At 42.7% G+C, this 25202-nt stretch overlaps 1 protein-coding gene across 4 annotated transcripts in view; it reads left to right on the top strand.

Moving 5' to 3' along the window:
• Positions 1–25202, top strand: part of syt7a (synaptotagmin VIIa) — a 77176-nt gene that overhangs the window by 26845 nt on the left and 25129 nt on the right. Inside the window, exons 1-5 of one of the 4 annotated variants that reach the window (XM_039808839.1) lie at positions 11860–11870; positions 13365–13445; positions 16198–16277; positions 17678–17812; positions 23548–23955. In XM_039808839.1, the coding sequence (XP_039664773.1) occupies positions 13410–13445; positions 16198–16277; positions 17678–17812; positions 23548–23955 (659 nt within the window). In that variant the 5' untranslated portion in view covers positions 11860–11870; positions 13365–13409. Of the gene's footprint in view, positions 1–2363; positions 2468–11859; positions 11871–13364; positions 13446–16197; positions 16278–17677; positions 17813–21160; positions 23956–25202 lie in introns of those variants that run through there. The other 3 variants (XM_039808838.1, XM_039808840.1, XM_039808837.1) reach the window with 3 other exon arrangements.

Genomic DNA, 25202 nt, shown 5'->3' with positions numbered 1-25202 from the left:
GGGAAGAAGAAAACTGCTAGCAATTAAACATGAATGTAAACAATGCAGGCTTCAAACTTTTTTTTAGAAAAACTAGCTTTGCAAATGTTTTCTGAGGAGGGAAATGCATTTGTTGAGCAAGCACTGAGTGTAAACAGAAACTCTGCTTATAATAAAACTCCACAGGGCATTAAAGATAATATATGAAAAGTGGAAGGGTTGTCACTGTGCTATTCTGGCTCAACGGGTGTACATTGCTGTCCCTCCTTTTCCGCTATCTATTTTGCAAGGGCAACGTTGCTGCATCTTGGGCTTAGCGCAGCCCAGGGTGCCATTTTGTCCCCTATCCCAGAATAAATAAGGGTGTAGTCAGACCATACTCCAGCACTGACACAGTGCTGTGGAGATTGGTCTGGCAATGCGAGACTACTGCTGTGTTAACATTCGAAAACAATAGAGGCAGCAGCGCCAACCGCTTGCTGTCTGAAACCAACTTAAGAGGGATAGCATGAACCGGCCATTGGCAGGTAAAAATTAGCAGTTGGTAAAACCATGTATATTGACAGCCATTTCCAGTTTTGCATGAGGATTATAAATACATTTCTTTGATGGTTATTATGTCTGACATTAGGACAATCAACATAAGAACAGAGTAAAATTATTTTACTGAAGACTCACCTCCAGCTCTCCCTAAAGTATACTGGTTACACTTTAGTTGAAGGTATCTACGTAAGAATGACGTGACAGTGTCATGAACGTGCAATAAACATTATAAACAAGTCATAAATGTTTATGACATAACGCTTCTTTTAGTAAGTGTCATTCGGTTTTTGTCATGACAAGTTATGTCTAGGGTTAGAGTTAGGGTTAGGGTTCATGTGTCATGACTGTGTCATGTGTTCATGACAGTGTCATGTCACTCTTATGTAGATACCTTCAAGTAAAGTGTTACCGTATACTGTACATTCTCGCATCCACAACCCAAGATTTTCCTGTTTTTTTCGTGCCATTTACATATACATTTCTGTGTAAATGCACTCACTAATTGGTTACAGTCACACTTAGATTTGTGTTCTCATAAGATTTTAAAGGACTGTCTAACAGTAGACAATCATTATCTACCTGTCATTAAGTTTGCTGTCCATGGTCTGTGCTGTTTTGTATGAACTTTCACTTTTCTGACTTCAAGTGGCCTCAGGTGTCCTGTCAACTTCAAAACAGTATGGAGGCTGACTGAAGGCTGTGGAATACAGTGCTGATCCTGTTCTTATTTTCAACATGAAACAAGTTTACCCACCACGGTTCCTCCTTTTGGAGCTAGTCTGTTCCCAGAGGACATGGCGAGATGGAGAATAAAGATGGAGGAGTGAGATGAAAAGGCCAGTTGTGACAAGCAAAGGAAGGCAAGGAGACAGCAATTGGGAAGAAGACAAACCATGTTATTGAAAGGAAAGCATGGATGTTTTTCAGTGTTTGTCACTCAGTGGTGTTAAAATGCATTCTGACACCCGTTTATCACTGTATATTTAGGAATCAGAATTGTTAGAAGGGAAATCACGAATTTGAATACATTAGCATCCTCTCGCTGTGCATATCAAAGCTCAATGAGGCTTTATATCCTTGTCCTCTAAAGTGAAGGCCATTGAATTGTTGAAAATGTGTGCAACTTGAAACACAAAGTGCTCACGAGTTTAGATCCACTTATTGTACCAGTATCATAACCAGCATGTAAACAGACGCAGGCGCACAGGTGCAGGTGTGAATTGTCTCTCTCTCTCACACACACACACACACACACACACACACACACACACACACACACACACACACACACACACACACACACACACACACACACACACACACACACACACACACACCTTCTCTCAGCAAAAGATGATGTTTTTTTATGACTCTCTTTCAGAGCCACCTCTCTCACTGGGCATCTACTGATACCCATTAATCATGAGCTCTCTTGTATTGTCAGCCCAGCCTTACTCCCCCTCCTCCCTTCACTTTCAGCCTGTCAGTTAACAAGCTCTGACACCATGACAGTGATGTGTGTGCAACTGAGTGATGCCTGGCTGCAGCCCTTATTGGAAAAGTATTGAAATGCTCCGGCATGAAAGGGGTAGTGATGAGATTGTATTTCTCAGCTCCTTATGACAGAATGTAAAAATGGCAGCTCTGCCTGGCTATTGAATTAGAAGTAGAGGGAGAGTTTTCTACCGTCTTTGACAACATGATTTACTGTGGCATACAATCAGCTCTGTTGCAAAAATTCCATGTGAAGAAAATGAAATGAAATGAAGAAAATGAAACCATGTATGCAAAAAAAAAGCATCACTCCTTGCATCATTCCTTGTATGTGTTTGTGTGCACAGGCTCAGTGTCCCTCAGTGTATTCCTGGTCTCCCTCGCAGTGACAGTGTGTGCTGTTTGGCTGGTGGCTCTTTGTGGCGTCTGTGGTTGGTGTCAACGCAAGATGGTGAGTTTACACACACACACACACACACACACACACACACACACACACACACACACACACACACACACACACACACACACACACACACACACAGACATACTGTAGCTTCCAGTCACATTAGTTTCCATCTTAACATGCTTTAATAATCAGAAAGCCTTCATAAAAATGTTCTACTGTGAGTGTACTTGAAAAAGACACTTTGGTGCATTAGAGAAACAACAATGTGATCAAATATTTAAAAAATATGTGCAAATATGTGCAGTCTTGTTGAACTGAGAATTTTCTGTTACACAACAGCTATTAATGAAGACATATTACCAGTAGTGCAAGAAGTATTCAGATCTTTTAATTGTGTAACAATACCAATACAGTGTGACAAGACTACATTACAAGTAAAAGTCCTTAATTCAAAATCCTACTCCAGTAAACGTACATAAATACAGGCAGCAAAATGAATATGGCTCTATTTGGAACAAGAGCTTTTCTTCCAAATATGGTTTGCTCATGAATATTCAGAATGAGCTACGTGCTGATTGGTTTGAGCAAACTACATAGAAACACACGGGAGACTCGACAGCAGGTCTCATATTTCAGACACTGCAAAGTTATACATTGTTTATTGGGCTATTTCGTTATTAAATTCACTTCTGAGACTTTTTTTTAGCGAGAAATCAACTATATAAAGCTCAAATATGGGCCGTTTTACGAAAATTAATGGCCAATTGCAAATTTGGTAAGACTGTGTCGGCATACCTGTCAAGTATCCCGTTTTTGGCCAGGAAAGTCACGTATTTTACCCTTCTTTCCCGCCGTCCTCCCATATTAGTATTTTCCCATAAATCTCCCGTATTTTAACCTGCGTTATTAAAAAATAATAATAGCCCGGGCAAAACAAAACATTCCCAATCTGAGCTCTGTCACTAGCCTCGCGATAACCTGCAGTAGGCAGTAGCCTACTACAGCATATATCTATGCCTACTACAGGTACTGTAGGTGGCAGTTGACGCGAGGTTAGTCGCTCACATACACGGGCCATTTAGCTAGCAGTAAGAGGGGAGTTGCAGGCCCTGGAGCTTTGTCAGAGCAGCAGCGTTTGGTTGTCCTTTAGCCCAACAGACAGTGACTTTGCGCGGGTATGGAGTGCTGTAGGCTGCCAGCTGTGACGGAGCTCCAAGTACCTCATAGCGGGCCGGGGTCTATGAAGGAAGGCAGGCCAGGCGGCGAGGCAACAACACAGGCGGCACCGGCGGCTGAACTCCGACACACAGTCGGAAAAAATTAGCAATTAGCCATCCATTTTCGTAAAGCGGCCCATATTTGAGCTTTACATGGTTGATTTCTCGCATAAAAAAGTTTCAGAAGTGAATTTTGTAATGGAATAGCAGAGATCTACGCGACCTAGATTCAGAAGTCTACCTGATCTCAGGTCAGTTGTGTAGCCTATGTAAATGTTGGGGCGTGACCGTTCTCTTAATACACCCATGGGCGTGACAAAGTTACAGGTCTTGGGAGGTTGACGTCAACTTCCAGCTTTGTTGAGATTCGCCCGTTTTCAGCGACAGTTTCAAAATAGGAGATTTTCATAGTAAAGGGGTGTCAATGGGATTTTGAGCTTCTATGTATGTCCTATTTACCCACCGAACTGTCGTTATTCAACTATGACAGGGTAAAATCAGTTTTGCATTCTATCACCCCTTTAATAGTTTGTGGATCTTGCAATGTTAAGTGTCTGGAGTGTGGGAAACAACAATGTGCATGCCCAAAGACGCCTTGTGGGGCTGATTGTATGCTGCAATCTGATTGGCTAATTACTAACTGCTAGCTTGACCGAGAAGACGTTGTTTTGCGTCCCGTCACCATATGTGTGTTATTCGGAGGAGGTAGGTGGGCAAGAACAGGCTTTCAAGATCTCAAGCATCGTTCTGAGAGGATTAACGTTACCAAACATGAAAGTAGCAAGACGACATGGTAAAATTGCTGAAACCAAGCTAACTGGTACCCAAATACACAGCACAGACACGCGGGGGAATTGAGCAGTTTAACGGCACGTTGAGGAGAACAGGTATGTTCTCTGTCGGATTATCACCTGTGTATAACTGTGTGGGACAATGTGAAATAGCGCATTATGTCAAATTATAAAGTTCTGTAATGTTCTTGTTTTGGATCTGCGCAAAGTAGCTAGGCTAGTTGTTGCCCCACCATTTTGTTCCACCTAAAACCTGCACCTGTGACATAGGTGTCACTACATAGTTGACCTGGAGCTTGTTTTACCTACTTTTTTTACAGTCCAAAATGAAAACGATGTTTGCTACATACATTTTCATTCAATCTTTGGACATTGAACTGAATATTTGCTTTTTTGTGAAATATTGGATAATTTTACCTCTTTGGGCCCCAAACTGTTACTTATGTAAAATCATGTGAGAAGTTAAGAGAGGAATTGTCTCTTTGGTGGAACTGCTAACAATTCATTGACATCTAAAACATAGGCTGCATCTCATGTCTCTTATTTGATAACTGGAAGTTGTTCTGCCCCTCCTCTGTGAACCATGACTGAGGAGCGAGCATCGAGGAGGGATCTTCGAGGAGCTATAGGTGAGGATACACGAGAGTAGCCTTCCCGGAAGCCATGCATATTACTGACAAATACAAGCGGCGCATCTCATAGCCCTTAAATTGCCTCCTCGAGTCATTCACTTGCCTTCCTTCCTCGCGTCTTAGTTGCATCCAAGGTGGCGCGCGACATCGTGACGTCAAAATGATGTAATATCCAGCCGGCGCGTCCGATTTAGCCGAGGTCGCACACGGCTCTTTTTTTTTTCCAGCGGCGCGCGACAAAGCGGAAACAGGAGACCTGATGAGTTCGCCGACAACCGGATGCCAGGACTCTCAGAGTGACTGCAAGTCTCTCTGGTAAACTTACTGGGTTAAGATGAGCTCTTTTATGGTGAATGAAAGGCTTGATCCGATGAAGTAGGCCATTGAATCAAATCGAAGCATTCACTTGAATGCTGCTGCCAGTTTTGCCGTTGTTTACCTTTTTCTTCTTCTTCTAGCCAGTAGAAAGAGCAACGTCAGTAGCCTTTGCTCATTAGCGCCACCGGTGTTCAGGAGAAGACTGCAACTAGTGTCGCGACCACCAGCGCAGGTATGAATTGATTTCATGACGTCAAATATGCACGCGCCAGCTCGGCTGCGGTTAGTGTAAAACACGCTTTAGTGTCCACTCTCGCTGTAAAATGCAGGGCAGCTTCAGGTTTATGGACGCGCTCAGCTGTGGACATGCTGCGGCAGATGTGTTGTGTTTGTGCTCCGTGTATTTCTGCAGCAGTAGTTTCGGTTTTCCACCTCCGATGTAGAGCAGCGTACAGCCACTTCCCTAGCTAAACTATTTGTCTCATTCAGAGACCAGAGACCCAAACGGGGCTCTGTGGCTGTCAGAAGGTCTGTGATCTACCTTATCAGCAGAGCAATCACTTAATGCACAGCAGACTATGATGCAGGTAGATTATTTTCTGAAATATAGTGACTTTATTCTTGGAATAGCCTTTTATAACTTTATTTTTCTCAAAATATCACGACTCCTCCAAATCTCAGAGAACACAGATGTATTTTGAATGTGCACAAAGTTTTGGACATGAGCAGAAATTTTGTTCAAACATCCAGGGGTTTATTAATAAGTAAGAGTGTTCGCCCCATGTTGGCTGAGTCCTGCAGTGGCGCGGGTTTGAATCCAACCTGCTGCCCTTTGCTGCATGTCATCCCCCATCTCTCTCTCTCTCACTTTAAGCACATGGGATTTTCTGAGGAAAGCTAGGTCAACCCGGTCTCACGGCAGTTCGTGTAAATGTCAACGTTATTCTTAATCTATTGATACGTGTTCACAGAGATGTTTTTCTCGTTTTTTACGTGTAAATATCACGTTATTTTCTCGGGGAAAGGATGCTGGGAGGCGGCCGAAAAGGAAGCTCCATAAGCCGGGAGCCGCCCACGAGGCGGCCCGCTGGGGACGCACCACAATAACGGGATGACGGAGGTTGGGTTTAGGAAAAACCTTACGGGGAAAGGGCGCCTTAAATGCTGGGAGACGCGCCACAGTAACACGCGGGACAAAACGCCACATGCAGGGACACCATCCCCGGGAAACAAAGCACCACACGCGGGACGCGATCCCCGCTCGCCCGGGTGAAAGTCCTGTGTTGTTTGACCATTCCACCACCCCGACCAATCTCCCAACACTGATTTTCGGCTTTTTATATTACTCCCTACCATTTTCGTGCTGTGGCCACAAAATGTGCTTCCCATTGAAATACATTACTTCACATTTTCGTGTTGTCCGCCACGTAAAAACCGACAAAAACGTCTCCGTGAACACGTATCAATAGATTAAAATAACGTCACATTTACACGAACTGCCATGAGACCGGGCTGGAGATTTTAATACAGCAAGAGAGAAGACATTGATGATTTCAACATGCTAAATAAACGATGGATGTATTTAGACAACCAAGGAAATGTAATCATTATGTCGTGCTACTAGCTAGATACTAGCTAGCGCTAGCTACTAAGGTTAGCCTGCAGTTTCGTGAACAGAGCTTCTCTTAATACATCCATTCATCTCTCGTCTCCATGTTACAGGCTTTACAGCACACAGCCCTCGGATGTATCATAAGATAATACCATGGATGTACTAATAGAACACATGGTGAATTACAACCGTTAGCTATATCCATTATTACAGCTACAGGACCTATGAGTATGAGACCTATGGTCATATGAGCAAGCACAGTGCATGACGGGTCTGCTCGCGTTCATCATGCTCGTTCATCATGCCTAGTTTAATAACTCTGGATTCGGCTACTAGCGAAAGTTAAAAATGTTAAAAAACGTGACGTTTTAAACAAGGACCCTTTAAGCGTTCGGGCTGGTAAATTGATGTACCCCAAAAAAATGTATCCATGGAAATATAGTTTTTTTCGCCATGCAAAGTCAATGGGAAAAGTCTTTTTGGGCCAGATGGGTGCAATTCCACCGTTGGCTGCTAAGCCCATGGTTGCTTTAAGACATGGCGCTGTTCCTGGGGACTCGGTCTGAGGTCACATACGGGCACAAGGCTACATTGCGCATGCCATGAACTGTCGAACCGTGCGACGCACACACGCTCCGAACGGAGACAAGCAAACCGAACGGTTCAGATGTGTTTTCATGAACTGTGCCACCCCTAATGCTCTTAATAATCTCAATAAACCCTCTTACTTAAGTAAGACTTTGAATGCAGGACCTCGCTTGTACGATGTGTAGTATTTTTATTTCACACTGTGATGTTACTTTTGTGAAGTACAGTACATCAAAATTGTCCTTAACCACAGAACCTATTTACTTTCCACGAGTGCATATTACTGTAGAGAAACAATGTTTCACAGTTGCATCAGTGTCCATATGACCACAACAGTGCAGACTCAAACTAATTAATCTGTCAGACAGACACAGCAACAAGAATAGTAAACTGTGCTGATACAGCGTCAGTACCAGTCCACTCATTGGGGAGAAACAGAACACAGATCAAGCAGACTGACCTCTAATAGAGGGCATGTCATTGTGATTATGTGGTATGAAATTTGATTGATTAAAGTGAGGCAACTACTCATTAGGCAGACAGAGCTGTACGGCAGAGTGCCACTTCACTTGACTGATTTCTTTTAGATTTGCATGCCTTTAAAGTTAATTGATTTCTGATTCATCCTGTGCTTGTACAACCCACAAGCACAGGTCACCTATTTCAAGTTTAATGTTGGATCAAACTTGTTTCAGCTCACCATTGCACTGCTGTGAAACTTATTGGTCCACAGCTGGCAGGATTTGGCATTGCAGCAGGCTCCGCTCTACATTGTGTCATTTGCATTGCTTGAATCCCCAGAAGGTGACTGTAACCTGTAACCAGGGAGGAAATGGTCCGTGCTAAAATGGGACAGTGGTACAGCACAGTTTTGGTATTGTTTGCTTTGCTGGAACGTTGTGTTATATTTGATATTCCACTTCAAAGTAAATGGAGCAGCGAATGACTTCTAGGTTCCAGCTGCGGATGGAGGTAGTTCTGCTCCCAGCACCTTGGAAAGTGCCCTAGGTCCCCTCCGGAGCAATGTTGTAAATGTAACTCATTTCCATCCTGTGACAGTGTCGCGCAGCAGCCACAGAGCAGCCTGCTTGGGATAGGATGGCAATCTTTCGAGCTTGCAAAAGCCCCTATCAACCACATCCTCACATACAAGATGATGTGTTTTTATCTCAGTGGAAATGCTGTTTGTGCATGTCCTATTTTTCTTTCTTATCAGTGCATCTTACCTTGGTTACTTGCAGGGTGTGTGGTGGTGGTGGGGTAACACATAGTGGCATTAGGATTTTAATTAAGCCCTTTGTAGTCTTCGGACCACTTCCAAAAATGTCAGCCGCCCACTGGTGTGAAAATATATTAAACACAGCTGCTTAACGTACAAAATAATAAAGTGTGACTGAGATAAACGGCAGTCATTTCTATGACGACAAACGTGTTATTAATGATGCACAACACGTTGACAAAGCATATATACTAGTAATCTTGTTAAAATCATTTTCTCACAATAATATCTTTAAGGTGTGATGTTGTCTTTATGTGACTAACAACATGAAGGCGCGGCAGTTATACAATCTGTTTGTGTTACAGAAACTGTCTCCTCTTCCTCACTTCCCTTGATCTCTTGATGTTATTTTCCATGGTAGCACTATATTCCCTGAACACATGATTAAAATGTATATGATTTGCATAAACACGGTTACCTTCAACTGAAACCCATTATAGATGCATACTGTATTTAGTATACTTTAAATTCATGCAGGCCTATTTTCTATGCACAAATATTGTCCTATTTGGTAAAAAAATGCTCTGTGGTTAATGCTCATTTTACATAAAGCTACCACAAGCCAGGCCATGTCTAAAACCTTCATTTATGATATTTTCAAGTGTACTCTTTGACAGTGTCAGCTTTCATAAGAACAAATGTTTGCCTCAAGCTTCACGTGTCAGTTGTGAGTGGGCCCATGCCAGTTTTGGATATGATTCATAGGTTAATAGACAAGACATTTTAGGCGAGTGTTGCTTTCGGTGTTTTAGCTTTGGCAACCAGTGTGATGGGTTTTATTTAAAAAGTCCTCATGTGCAGTCATCCTGAAGCCTCCCTCCTGCTTGTCTTTCTGTTATCTAAGCCCCCTGGAAAAAAACTGTGCATTGAATGCTATCGTCCCCTTCTGCTGCCTGCTAAGTCTGTTTGCTTTTTGCTGTTTATAGATGCATCAGCGTGACATTTTTAGAATATGTGCTGAGCCAATATACTTATTCTGTAAGCAACTTAACATTTTTTACTCAGGTTTCACAGTAAGTATTCTTCTGTATTGATTGATTATGTTTGTTTTTATGTCGGCCTTTATAATATTTTTTGTAATCAGAGGCATAGGCGTTAACCACAATAACAAAACAAATGGTAACATGGTTAGTAAGCTGCTGCATTGTGGGGATGATGATTGTCAGCAGGGGCTCATGTTGTAGGTGTTGGGTGGGATTTTCGGATATCAGAGGTGGTGCAGCTAACATCTGTTTGAGCAGCAGTGGCTGTTTGGCATTCAGAAACCTTCTGCTTGCTCCTGTGAGCCCTGTGCCGTTTGATCCGTGACATAGTTGTGAGTTGAGATTGGACCTGACCAGATTCACAGCTTGATTTAATCCCTGTTGGGCTTGTATCAACAACCTTCAGTATTTTGGTTGCATTAACTGAGAGGTAGGAGTTCACAGTTGTTGGGAGGATCATAGTAATTATTCCAATCAGAGGACAGAGAAGATGTGATAATCAATAATTATAACATGTCAAACAACCATTGAGAATATTAGAATAAGAGCACACTACGTGGATCCAAAGCCTTGACCTGTCACGTTTAAGTGACTGATAGTGTTGGCGGTGTTCCTTGTGATATGTAAACTTGATGTCTCTGCGATTACATGCTTTTTTGATGTAAGAGAATTCGACACAAGAACACAGGTATGAAAAATATTGTTTCGACAGATGCTGAAAACGAATGATCGCCTGATGATAGCAGCGGACGACCATTTTAATAGTGCACTCCTCTCTAATTATGGTGTGATGTGGGTAATATTGAGCGAGCATGTAGACTCTTGCTGCCTGCTAATTCACAGCAAACAAACACAGCTGGGTGTTGGAAGGCAGTGCACTGCCAACTGAGACAGAGAGAGTGGTAGTTTCACTCCGTCTCCTCATCTCTGGATTCTTCAAGAAAACCCTCAGCATCACCCTAGGCAGCCCAAAGCCAAGTCTTTTCTCACTCATCTGCAATCCTGTAGCAAAAAAAACTGGGCCCCGTACATATGTAGCCTCAGTGGGCCCCCTTCCCCTTTGCATACATCAATTTGGACACCTGTACAATCAGCAAGTAAACACATTAATCTGTAGCGATTATTAGGGTAATAATTACTAATCAGTGATTAAGTGTTTATAACTCATTAAAGATATCATATTTCATCCCTCTTTTGTCAACAAACTGTATTTACTGTGTGAAGCTTTCACTATAATTTTTTTTTACTTTATCTTTACTTTTTGGACAGTCTCCTGAGAAAGGATCATTGTATTACTGTATTCACTGGAATTATGTTTTTATTTGCATCAAGGCAAATCAGTTTCCAACTTGCCCAGTTTGATGCAACACACAGGTAGCAAAATAAAACTTCAGTAAGCAAAAGGCACAATCCATATATACAAAAAAGATAGCGCCGTGTTATATCTGAAAACACAGGATTTGATCCTGCTATTGACTGGTCTTAATACAGGAAGTACGATTAAATAACAACTTAGTCTAAATTATTAAACTTCTCTGATGCTGCTCAAGATTTAATTTCATCAGTAATTTTTGTAAACACAATAGTAAAACTGATCAAGATGCCTGAAAGGCTATAATAGAGGCTCTATATTTATCTGGCCAACAGTAATAGTTTACTTATAATGCTAATAACTAACTAATATTAAAAAAATTGCTGATAAAAACAAGCTTCATTTCTAGGCTTTTTGAGCACCCTCCCTATGTAAGGGCCCCCCACTACAACGCACCTGCTCATTTATTGCACTATACCTCAGTAATGTCATTTAAAACACTCTCTGTTGGGGTTTAATTATTAAAAAGTGTTAGTGGATTGTTGTTTTTTTTTCGGTCCAAGTTGAGACTTGCTGCGATTTATCTCATAATTGGTTCATCTTATCAGTTGGAGCTATTTCGAACTCGTGGCTCAGAGCCAGACAGCACTGAAAACTTTAATTGTGTGAAACCCTTAGTCGCTTAACAAAAAGACAGCTGGTTTAAATTAGACGTAAGTATTTTCAAGGGTATTTGAGCAGAGGATGAAGGGGGCAATTGCTCACTCCTTCATTGGTATGCTTTAACCCTTATTTGGGGTATTGAGCAGATGTGTGTGTGTGTGTGTGTTTGTTCGTGTGTGTGTGTTCATGTGTGTGTGTTCGTGTTCATTGGAACGAATGCCGAAAGTCGAATACTAAAAAATCAATACTATTCAAATGCTGAAATTACTCGAATGTGACTTTTTTATAAATATGTTGGCTAACATTAGCTAATCTCCCTCTTCTTAGTACAGGGAGTGACAGGCTGCGGCTGGAAATCGGAAGGACGGGAAATAGTTTTAACATGACTTTAAAATTGACATCCACCGAGCCAAAGCGCTTATGTTAACATTAGTGTTGCGAGTTATAGTAACGTTAGCTTAGCTGGGAGCTTCATGGAGACAGCTATAGTTTGTTTGCTGCCATACAGCTGTCAGTTAGCTTCAACTTCATATATAACCTTCTAACAGCTGTATTCTCAGTAACGTGACAATCTGCAAGAAACAGGTTGCTTATTAATCACTAAAATAGTAGTGACAGGCTGTCATTGACAGCACCGTTTGGCTTAGTTATTAATGTCGTTAGCATCGTGGCTAACACTACTGTTACTTAGTTTATGACAAATCGTTTCGGCTGTGCTTTCTAACATGATGTCATTGTGCTAACCGAGCAACGTTAGCCAACTAGCTTCACTACACTTGTTTTATTACAGAGTTCTCTGTTGATTTGTGTTTGTCACTGTGTGCTCGTGGTGGAAAATGAATGTTAACAAAGTTGCGTGCAATGTGCTATGACGTAGGTCCCCTTCAAGGCCAGGCTAATGAAGTCCCTCTAGTGGACAGAATGTGTAACAACAACCACATGCCTTTATAGTGGCATTGACAATGCATAAACTTGAGCAGTGTAGTACATTAATAACATGCATTTGAGCATTAAATATTCAAATATAATTTGAATTTAAAAAAAATGAAATTCAAATGGTATTATTGAGGAAGTGTGTGTGTCTCTGTGTGTGTGTGTGTGTGTGTGTGTGTGTGTGTGTGTGTGTGTGTGTGTGTGTGTGTGTCCATTTCTTGTTTTCACATCCATCCCACTCAGGACTTCCTGCCACTTATTGTTTCTCTCAGTTCACTTTTCACACCTGTCTTTCCTCCCATGTCTTTGTTTCACATACCATCCTGCACTGTCCTTGTTATCCTCTCCTTCTGCCTGCCTGCCTGTTATTTATTTTATTTTTTTAAGAATTTGATTTCTATTTTCAGCTCTTTCTGTACTGGACTCTCACTCATCTTGTGTTTCTTCCCACCTTCCTAAAACTTTTACGATAGCATTGAATGATACATGAGTTTCCTTTTGATAGTTTATCCTCGTCTGACAGAGATTCAGACAGTTTTGCCTTTCCAGAAATTCCTGTACAAGAATACAGTATTTAATGTGCTGTGCTTATGTGAAATCTTTTTTTTTAGGGGGAAGAGTCTACCTCCTGGGCATGCAGATGTTTTGAAGCTTTAATGGTGGATTGTATGCATCTTCGTGTTTTCAAAACGGTGAACAAAATTATGAGCTAATTTTAATGTACTCACCAGCATGCCAATGATAACCACTATTAAATGCCTAAAGCTTTATAAAAGATCGTGAATGGTCTCTATAATGTTGGTTGAGAACATGTGTTCAGTAGACTTTCATGTCTATGATAGTTTATAAAGAGACTGTTAATCTAGTGTGTTCAGTGTTTGAATTACAAACAAACCTCTTGTTTGCAGCTGTTTAACTAGTCGTTCCTGTCACATCAATGTTTATTCAATTGTTGACCTTTCTATTTTAGGTTGGTGCTGATTATACAATAGATGAGCAGTTTTGTTTCCGTGTGTGATGGATATCACTTTTGCACAGTAGTGCCATTGTGGGCTTTATCATTTTTGCTCAGCAGTGCTATTGTCAACTCTGGCTTTGTAACAAGTCCAACAATATCCAAAGCCATAATATCCAAGGTGTGGACCGTAGTTTGAAATGATATCTGTGGTCTCTGGACATTATGGAGTCTACATCAATCCGCCTGTTAGGTTCTGAAGCTCGGTTTATAAACTGTGGCACTATTTGCATTTCCATACACTTTTGATATGTATGAGCATTGCATGCATCATACATATATATAAGTCAATTCATTCTCTGTCAGAAACTCATACATAATCTCTGGATATGCTGCCCAGCCTTAAAGAAAACGGTCTATTTAGAAAGAACCGAAAGAACAAGATCCAGGGTACAAGCGGCCAAAATATGTGGCTCCCTTAGAGATAGGGTGAGAAGCACAGTCATCCGTGAGGCTCTCGGAGTAGAGCCGCTGCTCCTTTGCGTCGAAAGAAACCAGTTGAGGTGGTTTGGGCATCTGGTAAGGATGCCCCCTGGGCGCCTCCCTAGGGAGGTGTTCCAGGCACGTCCAGCTGGGAGGAGGCCTCGGGGATTACCCAGGACTAGGTGGAGGGATTATATCTCCAACCTGGCCTGGGAACGCCTCGGGATCCCCCAGTCGGAGCTGGTTAATGTGGCTCGGGAAAGGGACGTTTGGGGTCCCCTGCTGGAGCTGCTGCCCCCGCAACCCAACCCCGGATAAGTGGATGAAGATGGATGGATAGGTGGTCAGAAAGATTTTTGCAGACAGCTCTTGGTGACACAAGGTGCTGATCTGGCTGCCACTGGAGGGAAAGGTATATTTTACTGCCTACCGACTAATGGTGCTCATTGTTCAGGTCTAGAATTCTGACCAAGTCTAATCGGTTCCTTCGAGTTAATACATGTAAATGCACCGATTGCAAATTCGTCAGCTGATAATTTTCATTTGGCTGATGTTGATAAAGATGCCAATGTTTGTTGTTTCCTTTTGCGCCAGGTAAACAAATAAATCTCATTATAAAAAATGTTTTTTAACCATCTTCATCACGCTAACTGCAATTGAGAATTTCCCAACCAACCATTATCAGTGGCCCAATGGTTAGCGCTTTGGCCTCACAGCAAGAAGGTACCGGTTTTGAACTCAGGTCGTCCCACGTGAGGTCTAGCAAGGCTTATCACTAAGGCTCAATACAAGAGTAAAGTGGAAGCAGGGATGTTGCCTAGTCCAATATCTTCATTCCAGGCCCCTAGGAAGTACGCCAGGCTTTGAAGCAAATTGAACATAGCGGCCAAATGGTGGAATTGCAATGTCACGTGAAGCCATCTGGCCCAAAAAGACTTTTCCCATAGACTTACATGGCGAAAGAGATGTCTGGAAATCAGTGGATACATTTTTGTGCGTTACAACCCCCGCAAAATGACTCTTTTCATTATCCAAATTTGATCCATTCGGTTTGATAACATTTGGAAAGTCTAGAAGAGCTGCACGATTAAATCATTGAATCCCCATTCAAGGTAGTGGAGCGCTAAACCGGAAGTAGCCAGCTCTATGGGCCGCGTAATGCAGAAGCAGAGCAGAAGATCCTGGCATTTTTGGGCTCCATGATGGCTCCATGCACCACTGAGCAACTCTCATAGGAATAAATGGGGCTCCACCTCGAATGCTGTATCCAGGTCTCATAATACATCCATGCTCAAGTCTCAGGCTCAGTGCTCAATCCCCAACAAGCAAACCACAGGAAATTGCCCTTTAACTTAAGATCCAATTGTCCAAGCCAACACACGGTGGCAGCTCAGTGTGTTTTCCTCCCACTCATTTTATGGACTGGAGAATCCTCGCCTATCCTTGATGTGTATCGGAGCAACGCTTTCAGGGAAGCATGCATGGTATTTGGGGGTGAAGGACAGCTTTAGACTGATACCCTTCCTGTCCAACTTGTAGCAAAGTGTCAATAGAGATTACTTGCATTGTGACACATGTGAAACACCTTTAACTGTAATGAGCTTTTCAAGTAGAATGCGCCCAGCAGACCTCACTTTTCGAAGCCTTTAAATTGCCATTATTTCCATGGTTACAGCAGGTCATGCTCTAGCTATTTGAAATCAGGCTGGTGCAGGACTTTTCTAGCAGCTTCTTTCCAGTACCCAGCGGATTACCTCAAAGAGGCAATTGCCATGTAAATTTCAGGGTGGTGCAAATGACAATCATAGTCAGAAATGGCTCTCCACATCCGATTTGATTTGACTTTGATGAGTGTAATCAGGAGACCATCAGGTAAAGGACTGATGGCACAGTGTTCCTGAGATAATGGGAGAGGCATTTACACTTGAAATTAGTATAGCGAAAACATGGCTTCAAAGGAAAAATCTAAGCTAACCTTTTGTTTCTCTGCTCTCTGTCATGTCAAGGGGAAGAGGAATAAGCCAGGAGTAGAAACGGCAGACACTCCAGACTCGGCACGTGGGCGAGGGGAGAAGAAAGCCATCAAGTAAGTGCCCGGTAACTGGTTGGGGTAGAATAATCTGGTGATAATGTACTCCATTTGGTTCAGCTTTGAGGCTCATAATCTACACCACACAAACCAGGCAGAAAATGAGGCCTGTTGTTTTATCTTGAAGAGCACAATCTCCACAAGAGCATGTTAGGTTAGACATTAAATGAAAGGTTAGTAATTTAATTAGTATAGATTAAATCTGCATTATTTTACCTGTGAAGCTTTTGGCTGGACGAGCCTGCTCCTGCACTTATCTTATGGGTTGTAAGTTAGGTATCCCTTAAGTGCAGGCCTTTAGCCACGCCTTTGCATTGCTTAAAATGGTGCAGGTTTGAGTAAACAGAGGGGGGCTTGAGCGCTCTTTGTGAAATCGTTCATCAGAGTATAAATATTTGGGAGGATTTTTTACAGGGCTCAAACTACGATTACGGTATTTTCTGTTCTTGATGAAACAAGGCTATAGGTCAGTACCAGAAAATGTCAGCTTTGTAATGCTAAGTACAATACTTTATTCCACAAAATGCCTCAATTAACCTGCGCATCACAACTTCTCTTTTAAAGCCTGCTGCCGTCTCAGCTATTTTTACTGTCTTGTGTTTACTTTTTATTTTCTGTTTTGTTTTACAAGCACTTAAGATGCACTATGTGAATGTATTCTAACTTAAGTCCCTCAGTCTCTTAATTTTTGCATTTTCTTTCTCACTTGCTCCAGCAGCATTGGTGTGCTCAGTTGGTCATTTCAGCTTCAAACTTCTTCTCTTTGTGCACTGCCTTTCTCTCCTGCTCTGTCCCTGTGCTTACAGCTCTGACCGCTGCTGTGTGACTTGTATGACATCAGTGATTCTGCTCACCTTTTCCTCCTCTACTTTGACTGTCTGAGATTTATCTCTCTGCCTTGTGTCTCATGCGTTCATGTGTTCTCACCGCTCACGCCGAGGATGTGGGCCTGACTTCTTAATGTTTACTCAAATGTGTTTCATCAGTGGTGCTGTGCTAGATGAACAAAATGTAATCACATGCTGTATGTATTCATTAGATTATGACTTCCTCTTTTCTTGCTTCTTCTTCTTTATCTCTCTGTCTTTGCTACAGCACATTGCTTTATGAAAAGCTTTTTGTGAATGCCTTTTTCCCCCAGGCTGCCCCTTTTTTATTTTTAAAATCAAACCACTATGGTGATTTGTCAACTTAAGGTGGAAAAATAATGATACATTAATATGGGCCTGTTTGTTTTAAACTCCCATTCAGTGAAGGTGTAAGACCAACGATCTTCCTCAAACCAAGCCATCGTAAAAAAGCCGCAGCAAAGCAGGAGCGACTGTTGCAAATGGTTGGTTGGTGCCAAGGCTGTCCATAGTTGTGTTGCTCTGACCTGTCTCTCTCTTTGGCCACAGTGATCTAGACAGAGACTTTTGGAATAACAATGACAGCAGCACAGTGCAGCAGAGGTGGAGCTCCTATCCGCCCAAGGAGTTCGTACTAAACATTTCTCCCTATGCCCCATATGGAGATCCTCGCCTCACACTCAAGTGAGTCTTGGTCCAAGGTTGGTAAGAGACTTCCCCCTGAGCAGGGCTGTAACGAGGCAGGGGCAGTGCCACACTCCCCTTTGCCTTCTCTCTTTCCTTTCCTTTCCTTTAGTCCCTTCCCTTCCTTGCATTCCTCTCCTCTCCCCTTCTCACACATCCCCTTTTCTAGTTGTGCAGTCATCACCACAGGCCTCAAATTGAACCATCAGATGTAGATGTTATAATGCCTGACAGCTTATTAAATCCACTAAGTTTCTTTATTTTCCTGAGGACAAAATTTTTTCATGAGTAACCGGGGATATTTAGCCAAAGGCCTTTAGAAAAAGCCCTATCTATAAATGTCATAGTGTTGCAATCTATGCACAATGCACATGTCTAGACTTATTATTGTTGTATAATGCGATTTTCATCAAAAACAGTAATAACGACAACAGTAACAACCCACCCAATGTTAGAACACTGGAGGGCACAAATGGTTATTAATGATTAGTCATACTCTGCTTTGCAAAATAAGCGTGTAGAAAATGTCATATACGCACATTACAGCATCCCCGCGACAACCATTTGACTATTACTTCAGCGTCAAAGCAGCACAGCCCTGTAACCGCCCCGGGCTAATTTCTGCCACTACTCCTCACATCGATGCGCATGTTCAGATGCCCCTCTACTCCCTACAGCCCTGCCGGTCCCACTAACTCCTGACCTCTAACCTCTCACCTCTTTCCCATGGGGCTGTAACCATGGAGACGGACAACCCTCGTACCTTTTCTCTCCAAAAGGCGTGTATACTTTAACCCACCTCTGTAATCTGTGTATCTCCCTGTCCTTTGCTTGTGTGAACTAAAATGGTTGTTGTTGTCGTTGTTGTTGTTGTTGTTGTGGAGGGTTGACCGTTAAACCAGGTTGCAGTGTGGTGCCAGTGTTCACCTGTGGTTTACATCCATCTGTGGCTTCTCTCTGATCCCCATCAACCTAATCTCTAATGTGTACTGCACTAACATTGTAGCACTTGAACTGTGTCTACTGTCTGTCACATTGGGAGATAAGGCAACAGTGTTTTAACTTGATGCAATAAATGCATTTTTCACTCACTAGGCACTTGAATCCAATAAAGCAGTAGCAAGGTCATACCTATCTCCCTCCGGGCACCGTGAAGGCTCTAAGCTTAGACATCCTGCTACCAGGCATCTGTCTGATAAACTGTCTAATAACTGGTCATCTTTAATAGACCTAGCTGTTGAGGACTGTGTGTTAAATTGCCTGGAGAAAGGAGGCAGCAGTGTGCTTATGAACGCGATGGATATATGGATTGCTGTCTGAAAACTCTGCCTGAAGATGATGGCTGCTGATCTCAGGAAACCAGCTTTAGACCCGAGTGCTTGTTTTTGAGAAGTTCATTTATTTTTTTTAAACCCTCAAGGTTGTCATTCATTGTCCAAAAAACTATCCTGTCTCTCTAGCGGGAAAAAATAAATGAACTTTTCACTGCAGTAATGTTAAAATGCACTGTTTTATCAGTAGTGTGTGAGCCAGTAAAAACACAGACATTCAATTAAAATAAGAAAACATGAAGATATTTTTGCGACCTCCTGACTCCAACCAATAATATGCCACTAAAGCCAACAGACATCTAGGAATTACTTCCTGTTTGAGATTCTCTCGAGATCAGCCGCTTTCAATCTCTGTAATAACACTGGGCCTCATTTATCAAGCAGGTTACCTTCCCTGCACGATCGTTCTCCATGTTAAAGGATTAATTGGATTGGAGGTTCAATACTATCATTTTTCAATATTGAACTTGTTATACATATGATGTCAGCAACAGTCATGATACAATTTGTGGTGAATTGACATAAACCATTTTTAAAAATTTACCCATCAAGTATATTATACCTTATTTGATCAATCTGACAGCTATGAGATGAAAAACTGTCAAGAGATTTTCTTTTTTAAATCGCTACTCGACTGTCAGTAAAGTCTGTCAGAAACAGGATTGATATCTGAATGCTATATCCCTGTAAATACAAGTGATGCATGGTCCCATTTATTTATGTGTTCCTACCTTTAATAAAGAGTAAAGACGTTCACCTTGTGCTCGATAAATCAGGCCCTCGTCTCTTGTGTTGACCGTTGCTTCAACGGTGTCATCCATACTGTTGTGATTGATGACTTATCCGCATGCACCGTCAGGTCAGTTGGTCAAAATTAAATGTGAAAGGTGACCTTCAAAGGGACATGATGCAAGTGTAGCATCCCCCGCCCCGACCCCATGCTTACACACCAGACGACTTGTCTTCTGTGCCTCATAATTTGTGTCTCCTGGAGCAGGAGCACCATGCATATTAATAAAATGTAGTCATGTCACCAGAGGGCACTACTGTGCTTTATTTTTTGATCATCACTGCTTTTAGAGTAGATATGACATTTTAAATGTAAAACCAGTTTTAGGAGGAAATCTGAGTCAGCAAGTGCTCTTAAGTATGAACACCAATTAGATTGCCCTTATGATCCTTTCTACTGTGTGGTGCAGGTATTTCACGACTTCCTGTTTACTGTTATTGATGCTAAGTGGTGATCAGATGACATGCAGATCTTTAAAAATTAAATATTATACATTAAGATCTAAAAATACGGTGTAATTGATGTTGTACAGCAACAAATGCACTTGTATTTAAGCGAATGTCACTTTGGATGACTTCCCAAATGAGTTGATTATTTGCTCATGAGGCACTTCAGTACAAGCCATCCTCCAGTTGCTCTAAGTTGCTATTGAATTGCCTTGTATAGTAGCACTTCTCAAGCCCCAAATTCCTAAATGAATGAGAGAATGAGACTTAAATAACCAGCGTCCACACACTGTTGCCACTAGTGAATGCTGGCAGCTGTAGTATTGGTCCTCCAGGCTCAAAGAAGTGACTTCTTGCTGGTTTTCCATCCTCCACAGGCTCCCTGTAAATTCTCCTCTTCCTCCCTGCTCTCCTTTCCCCTATCCCTCTCTTTCTCCCCCATCCCTCTCTTTCTCCACACTGGATTCCACACAGACCTTTTCATCCTCCTGCCTCTCACTTGGCCTGGAAAACTAGAAATGCCCCCTCACACACTCTACTGATCTGTCTCACCCCCTTAGCCATATGGTTACTCAATCTATTTTCAGTTGTGAGTGTGTTTTTGTCTGTCTTTCTTACACTCTTTGGTCTTTTTCTCCTCTGCCTGTTGTTATTCTCCCTCTTCTATACATTCTGTCTGCTGTGGGACCTCTGCACCCTGTCTCTCTCTCTTAGTGGGACAGTGTCAGGGGGTCAGAAGGGGGCAGCAACTGGGCATGGGGATGATGGGGGGGGTCCTTATCGCAGTGACAGCGTGAAGAGCATGGTGACAGAGGGAGTGAAGGCCGGGAGGTGGCAGACCGTCCAGGGCCACATGAAGTCCGGAGGATTGAGACCCAGCGAGTGAGTTCAGAACCGGGTAGAAAAAAAGCAAACATTTCAATCTCGGCGCAGAAGAATAAACACACATTACAATGCAAATGTTATTCTTAGAAATGTTATTCTTGCAGCAGCTATGATTAGATGAATGAATCAGTTCTGAGTAGAAACATGGAGAGTCAGGTCAAGTTCAGCAGGGGGAAAAGTGCAGCTCAGGTGTCAAGGTGAGCGTGTGGGCACAGATCAAGGTGTGAGCACTGGGGAAATGTGAACTCTCGTCATCATGAGAAGATAACAATAGTTGCTCGAGCCGCCTCGCACTGACTCAAACCTTCAGCTGACACAGTCGGCCCAGCTGCACAATGTAGCCTCGTGTATGAATCTGCAGGAGAATATGATTTATTCATGTGAGGAACCGCACTGCCTGTGTGTACTTTCAAAAATGCAATACGGAAATAGTCTCATTTTTTTCACACTGACTGAAATAATGGCTCATACCTTGCCATCCCGCCTTTTAATTAAGATTTAGGCTGGAATGTGAACCGCATGTTGGTCACTAACTATATGTATCCCACAGGCATGACGTATGACATAAGTTATAATCTATATTCAGCATGTTGTAAATGAGGCAGTTCATTTTCAGTTCTCCGTGATTTTTTGCACCGTCCTTTGGCACGTCGTGCCTGTGATATTTTTCCTCCACATCACATTTACACTCATCACTACCTCACTCTTCATTCCCTCCTTCTCTCATCTTTCTTTTTGCCCCCTGTCTATAATTGGATTCTATTTTCAGGCTGCTATAAGTGTCTGTGTCTCTTGTGTTTGTGTTTCACACCCCATTTTCTGTCTCTCCTCCATCGTCACCCTCTGCTCTCATTGTTCCCATTGCTCTCTCCATCTCTCTGTCGCTGTGTAAAGCCACCCCTCTCATTCTCCTTTTCTTATGTTTTGCCCACAAACTGTTTTATTTCCGCAAAACCTTTCATTACACTTTTTATCCTTTTATTCGTGACTGTTAAATATGATGGACACTAAAAGCCTTGTGCAAAATTATGTTAGGTGAAGTAATGCAGAGCGGAGTAAACTACATCTAACTGATGTGAATAGCTCTCTCATGACCTAATTCTGGTAGTCTGGGTTACACAGCGATCTGACAGAGGAGGATAAATTTGGTGAGTAGAAAATATCTAAAAAAGATGATACAGGATACTGTAGAGCCCACAAAACACAGGAATTATGTATGTGTAAGTAAGTGATGACATCTAAATAAAATGTGTCACACCTTCATGTCGATGTGACTACTGAAACATTTGTAAGAAAGGCAATGAGCCAATTTAACAGCATTTATAAAGAGGAGGAGTGGAAAATGAGAGGCTGACAGAGGGAGGGAGTCATAATGTAGGACTTGGTTGGCTGTTGGGATGTCTCTAGAGGTGCAGCATGTATTTAAAAGACGAAAAAGACTTAGAGACAGGAAGAGAGGCTATCAGAGATGGAAAAAATTGACTGACGAGTAGAAGATATGGGGATCTCTCATCAGACCAAAACACCCTCATCAAGAAGGCCTGGAACCTGCAAAAGCACAACCCACGCTCCTCGACTCAGTCATGTGGCACAGAATCGCGCCACACTCGTGCGGACAGTGCACATCCGACCACTGCCCACGCGAAACACACCCTCACGCAAACAGCATGCTCAGGCCGCGCAGACACGCAAGGTGCACACACATCTGACGCAGACGCACAGGGCGAGCTCACAGTCTGTACATTGCTGCCTGACGCAGCCCTATGAGCAGTACACGGCACACAGCGATCATTCAGGCTGCACCTTCTACTGCTATTTCTGCTACTGCTGTTACTGCTGCTGCCTCACGTTGCTCTCTTTCTCTCTCCTCCTCCTCCTGTCTCCACCTCCCAACGCTCCTCCCTCTGCCTTCTCCACATTGTCATCATATATCACTCTTCCTCATTCCTCCTCCTCCCCCTCACAATCATCAACTTCCTGTTTGGATGAACTTTCTTGTATCCATCCTGACGTCAACCTGACTTCTTCTGCTGTGTCTCCCTACTGCCCTGTGCCACCTTGTCTCATCTCTGATGATTCTTTCCCTCTCTTCTACGTCTCATCTCCTGACCTCACCACTTCTGACCAACTCACCTCCTGTTGCCATGCCTCCTCTCCTAAATCTACTTCTTCATCTTCCTCTTCCGTGGCCTCTGACTCCTTCCTCCATCCTCATCATCCTATCCTCTGTCGGCCGTGGCCTTATTCGCGCTCTCTTTCCTCCCTGCTCCTCTGCCCTCCCAGCTTTGGGGATCCAGTCTTATCGTATGCGTCCACTTTGGAGCACATCCCCTCCCGGCCTCGGACACTACTGCGCCAGCAGAGTCTTCAGCAGCCTCTCATCCACCCACCAGGCAGTGGTCTTAGCCATCCTCCCACCACATCCCAGAGTTTGGGACAATTACACACTGCACCTGGACAGCCTGGGGGAGGCGGGGGTGCTGGGAGAGGAGAGGGAGGTGGCAGCAGTGGTGAGGGTGGGGGTGCAGGTACACGAGGCGGCCCCAGGGGTGTACGGGGCAGCCCATCAGGATCAGGGGCCTCTCGCAATAGGGGAGGTGGAGCAGCAGGGCGCTCACGTGGCAATCCTGGCAGCTGGGATTTCATGATGGACCAGGTGCGGAATCGCGGCCTGGACGCAAAGTCCTTCCTGTGAGTCTCTGCAACTCTTCCTTCATATCTTTATGTAGTGTTTTGTATGTCATATCTTTATGTAGTTCTTTGTAGTATCACCTGCTTAGGCTTTAAGGTAATTCTTTGCTTTAGTATGCAACGCTGAATGAATCAAATAGTTCATGTATGTTGTAATGTATCTATGTTTAAGTACTAACTAACCTGCATTTACCTTTTACCTTTGTGTTCTGTGCTTCTTCTTTTGGGTTTTTATTTTCAGTTTGCATCTGATATACAGGGAAGGATATTACTCCTGCCAGTCAAAATATGTACTACTGTGCTTGTGTGCATACATGTATAAATGTGTATTATGTATCATGTAGGGGTGGGTTTTTGTGGTTCATGGCTTTACACAGGGGTTGGACTGGGGGTGGAAAGGAGACTGAGTACCCAGGGCCCTCAAGTGAGGAGGGCCCAAAAAGATGCTAGAATGAATAGCTGTGGATGTGGGGAGGGGCCGATAGAGAATGCCTTTCTACAGGGCCCAGAATTTTGTGCTACACCCCTGGCTTTACATCAGGGGTCTTCAACGTTTTTTAAGCCACAGACCCCTTAACTGAGAGAGACGGATCAGGGACCCCCTACTACATACAGTATATTGTATAAAATGAACTTGCATATTATACATTATACCATAATTTTGTAACTTTGAGGACCCCCTGTTGAAGATCTCTGCTTTACATGATTATGTATTTGGAGCATGTGCAGGATGTTCTTGCACAAAGTTTAGTCATTCCTTTCACTGTAACACTTTTTTTTAAATATACATTTTTATATACATTCAAAAAGGAAATTTAGTTCATGTTAAAGCTAATCATGTTAGTGTAGGATGATGAAGGTGAACGTAGATGAGAAGGCCAGAGGTTGGCCTATTTGAAAAAGCTATTATAGATGTTAATAAGGGTAGAGCTAATAAGGGTAAGCTATTGTCTTTTAGCTCTAAGCCCTGTGGTTGTGTAAGAGATGGATCAACAACTCATTTTATTAGGACTTTATAGATCACACACTGATATAAACAACGATACATTATGTTTATTAGATTGTATTCTTAGAGGGGAAGTTCATGTGGGGGTTACTTGATGTTTTATGATCCTTTCAAATGTCAACTGAAGTTAATGCATCCTTTTTTTAAATTTGTTCATATGAATGCAGAGTGCTATCTCAGTTAAAATTAATTAAAAAGCTTCTTATTGAGAAATCTGTTAAATAATTTTTTCCTAATTGTA

The sequence above is a fragment of the Perca fluviatilis genome, chromosome 8 (assembly GCF_010015445.1).
Source record: "Perca fluviatilis chromosome 8, GENO_Pfluv_1.0, whole genome shotgun sequence".
NCBI lineage: Eukaryota > Metazoa > Chordata > Actinopteri > Perciformes > Percidae > Perca > Perca fluviatilis.
Note: the sequence above shows the minus strand (reverse complement) of the source record. Positions and strands in the feature narration are given on the sequence as shown.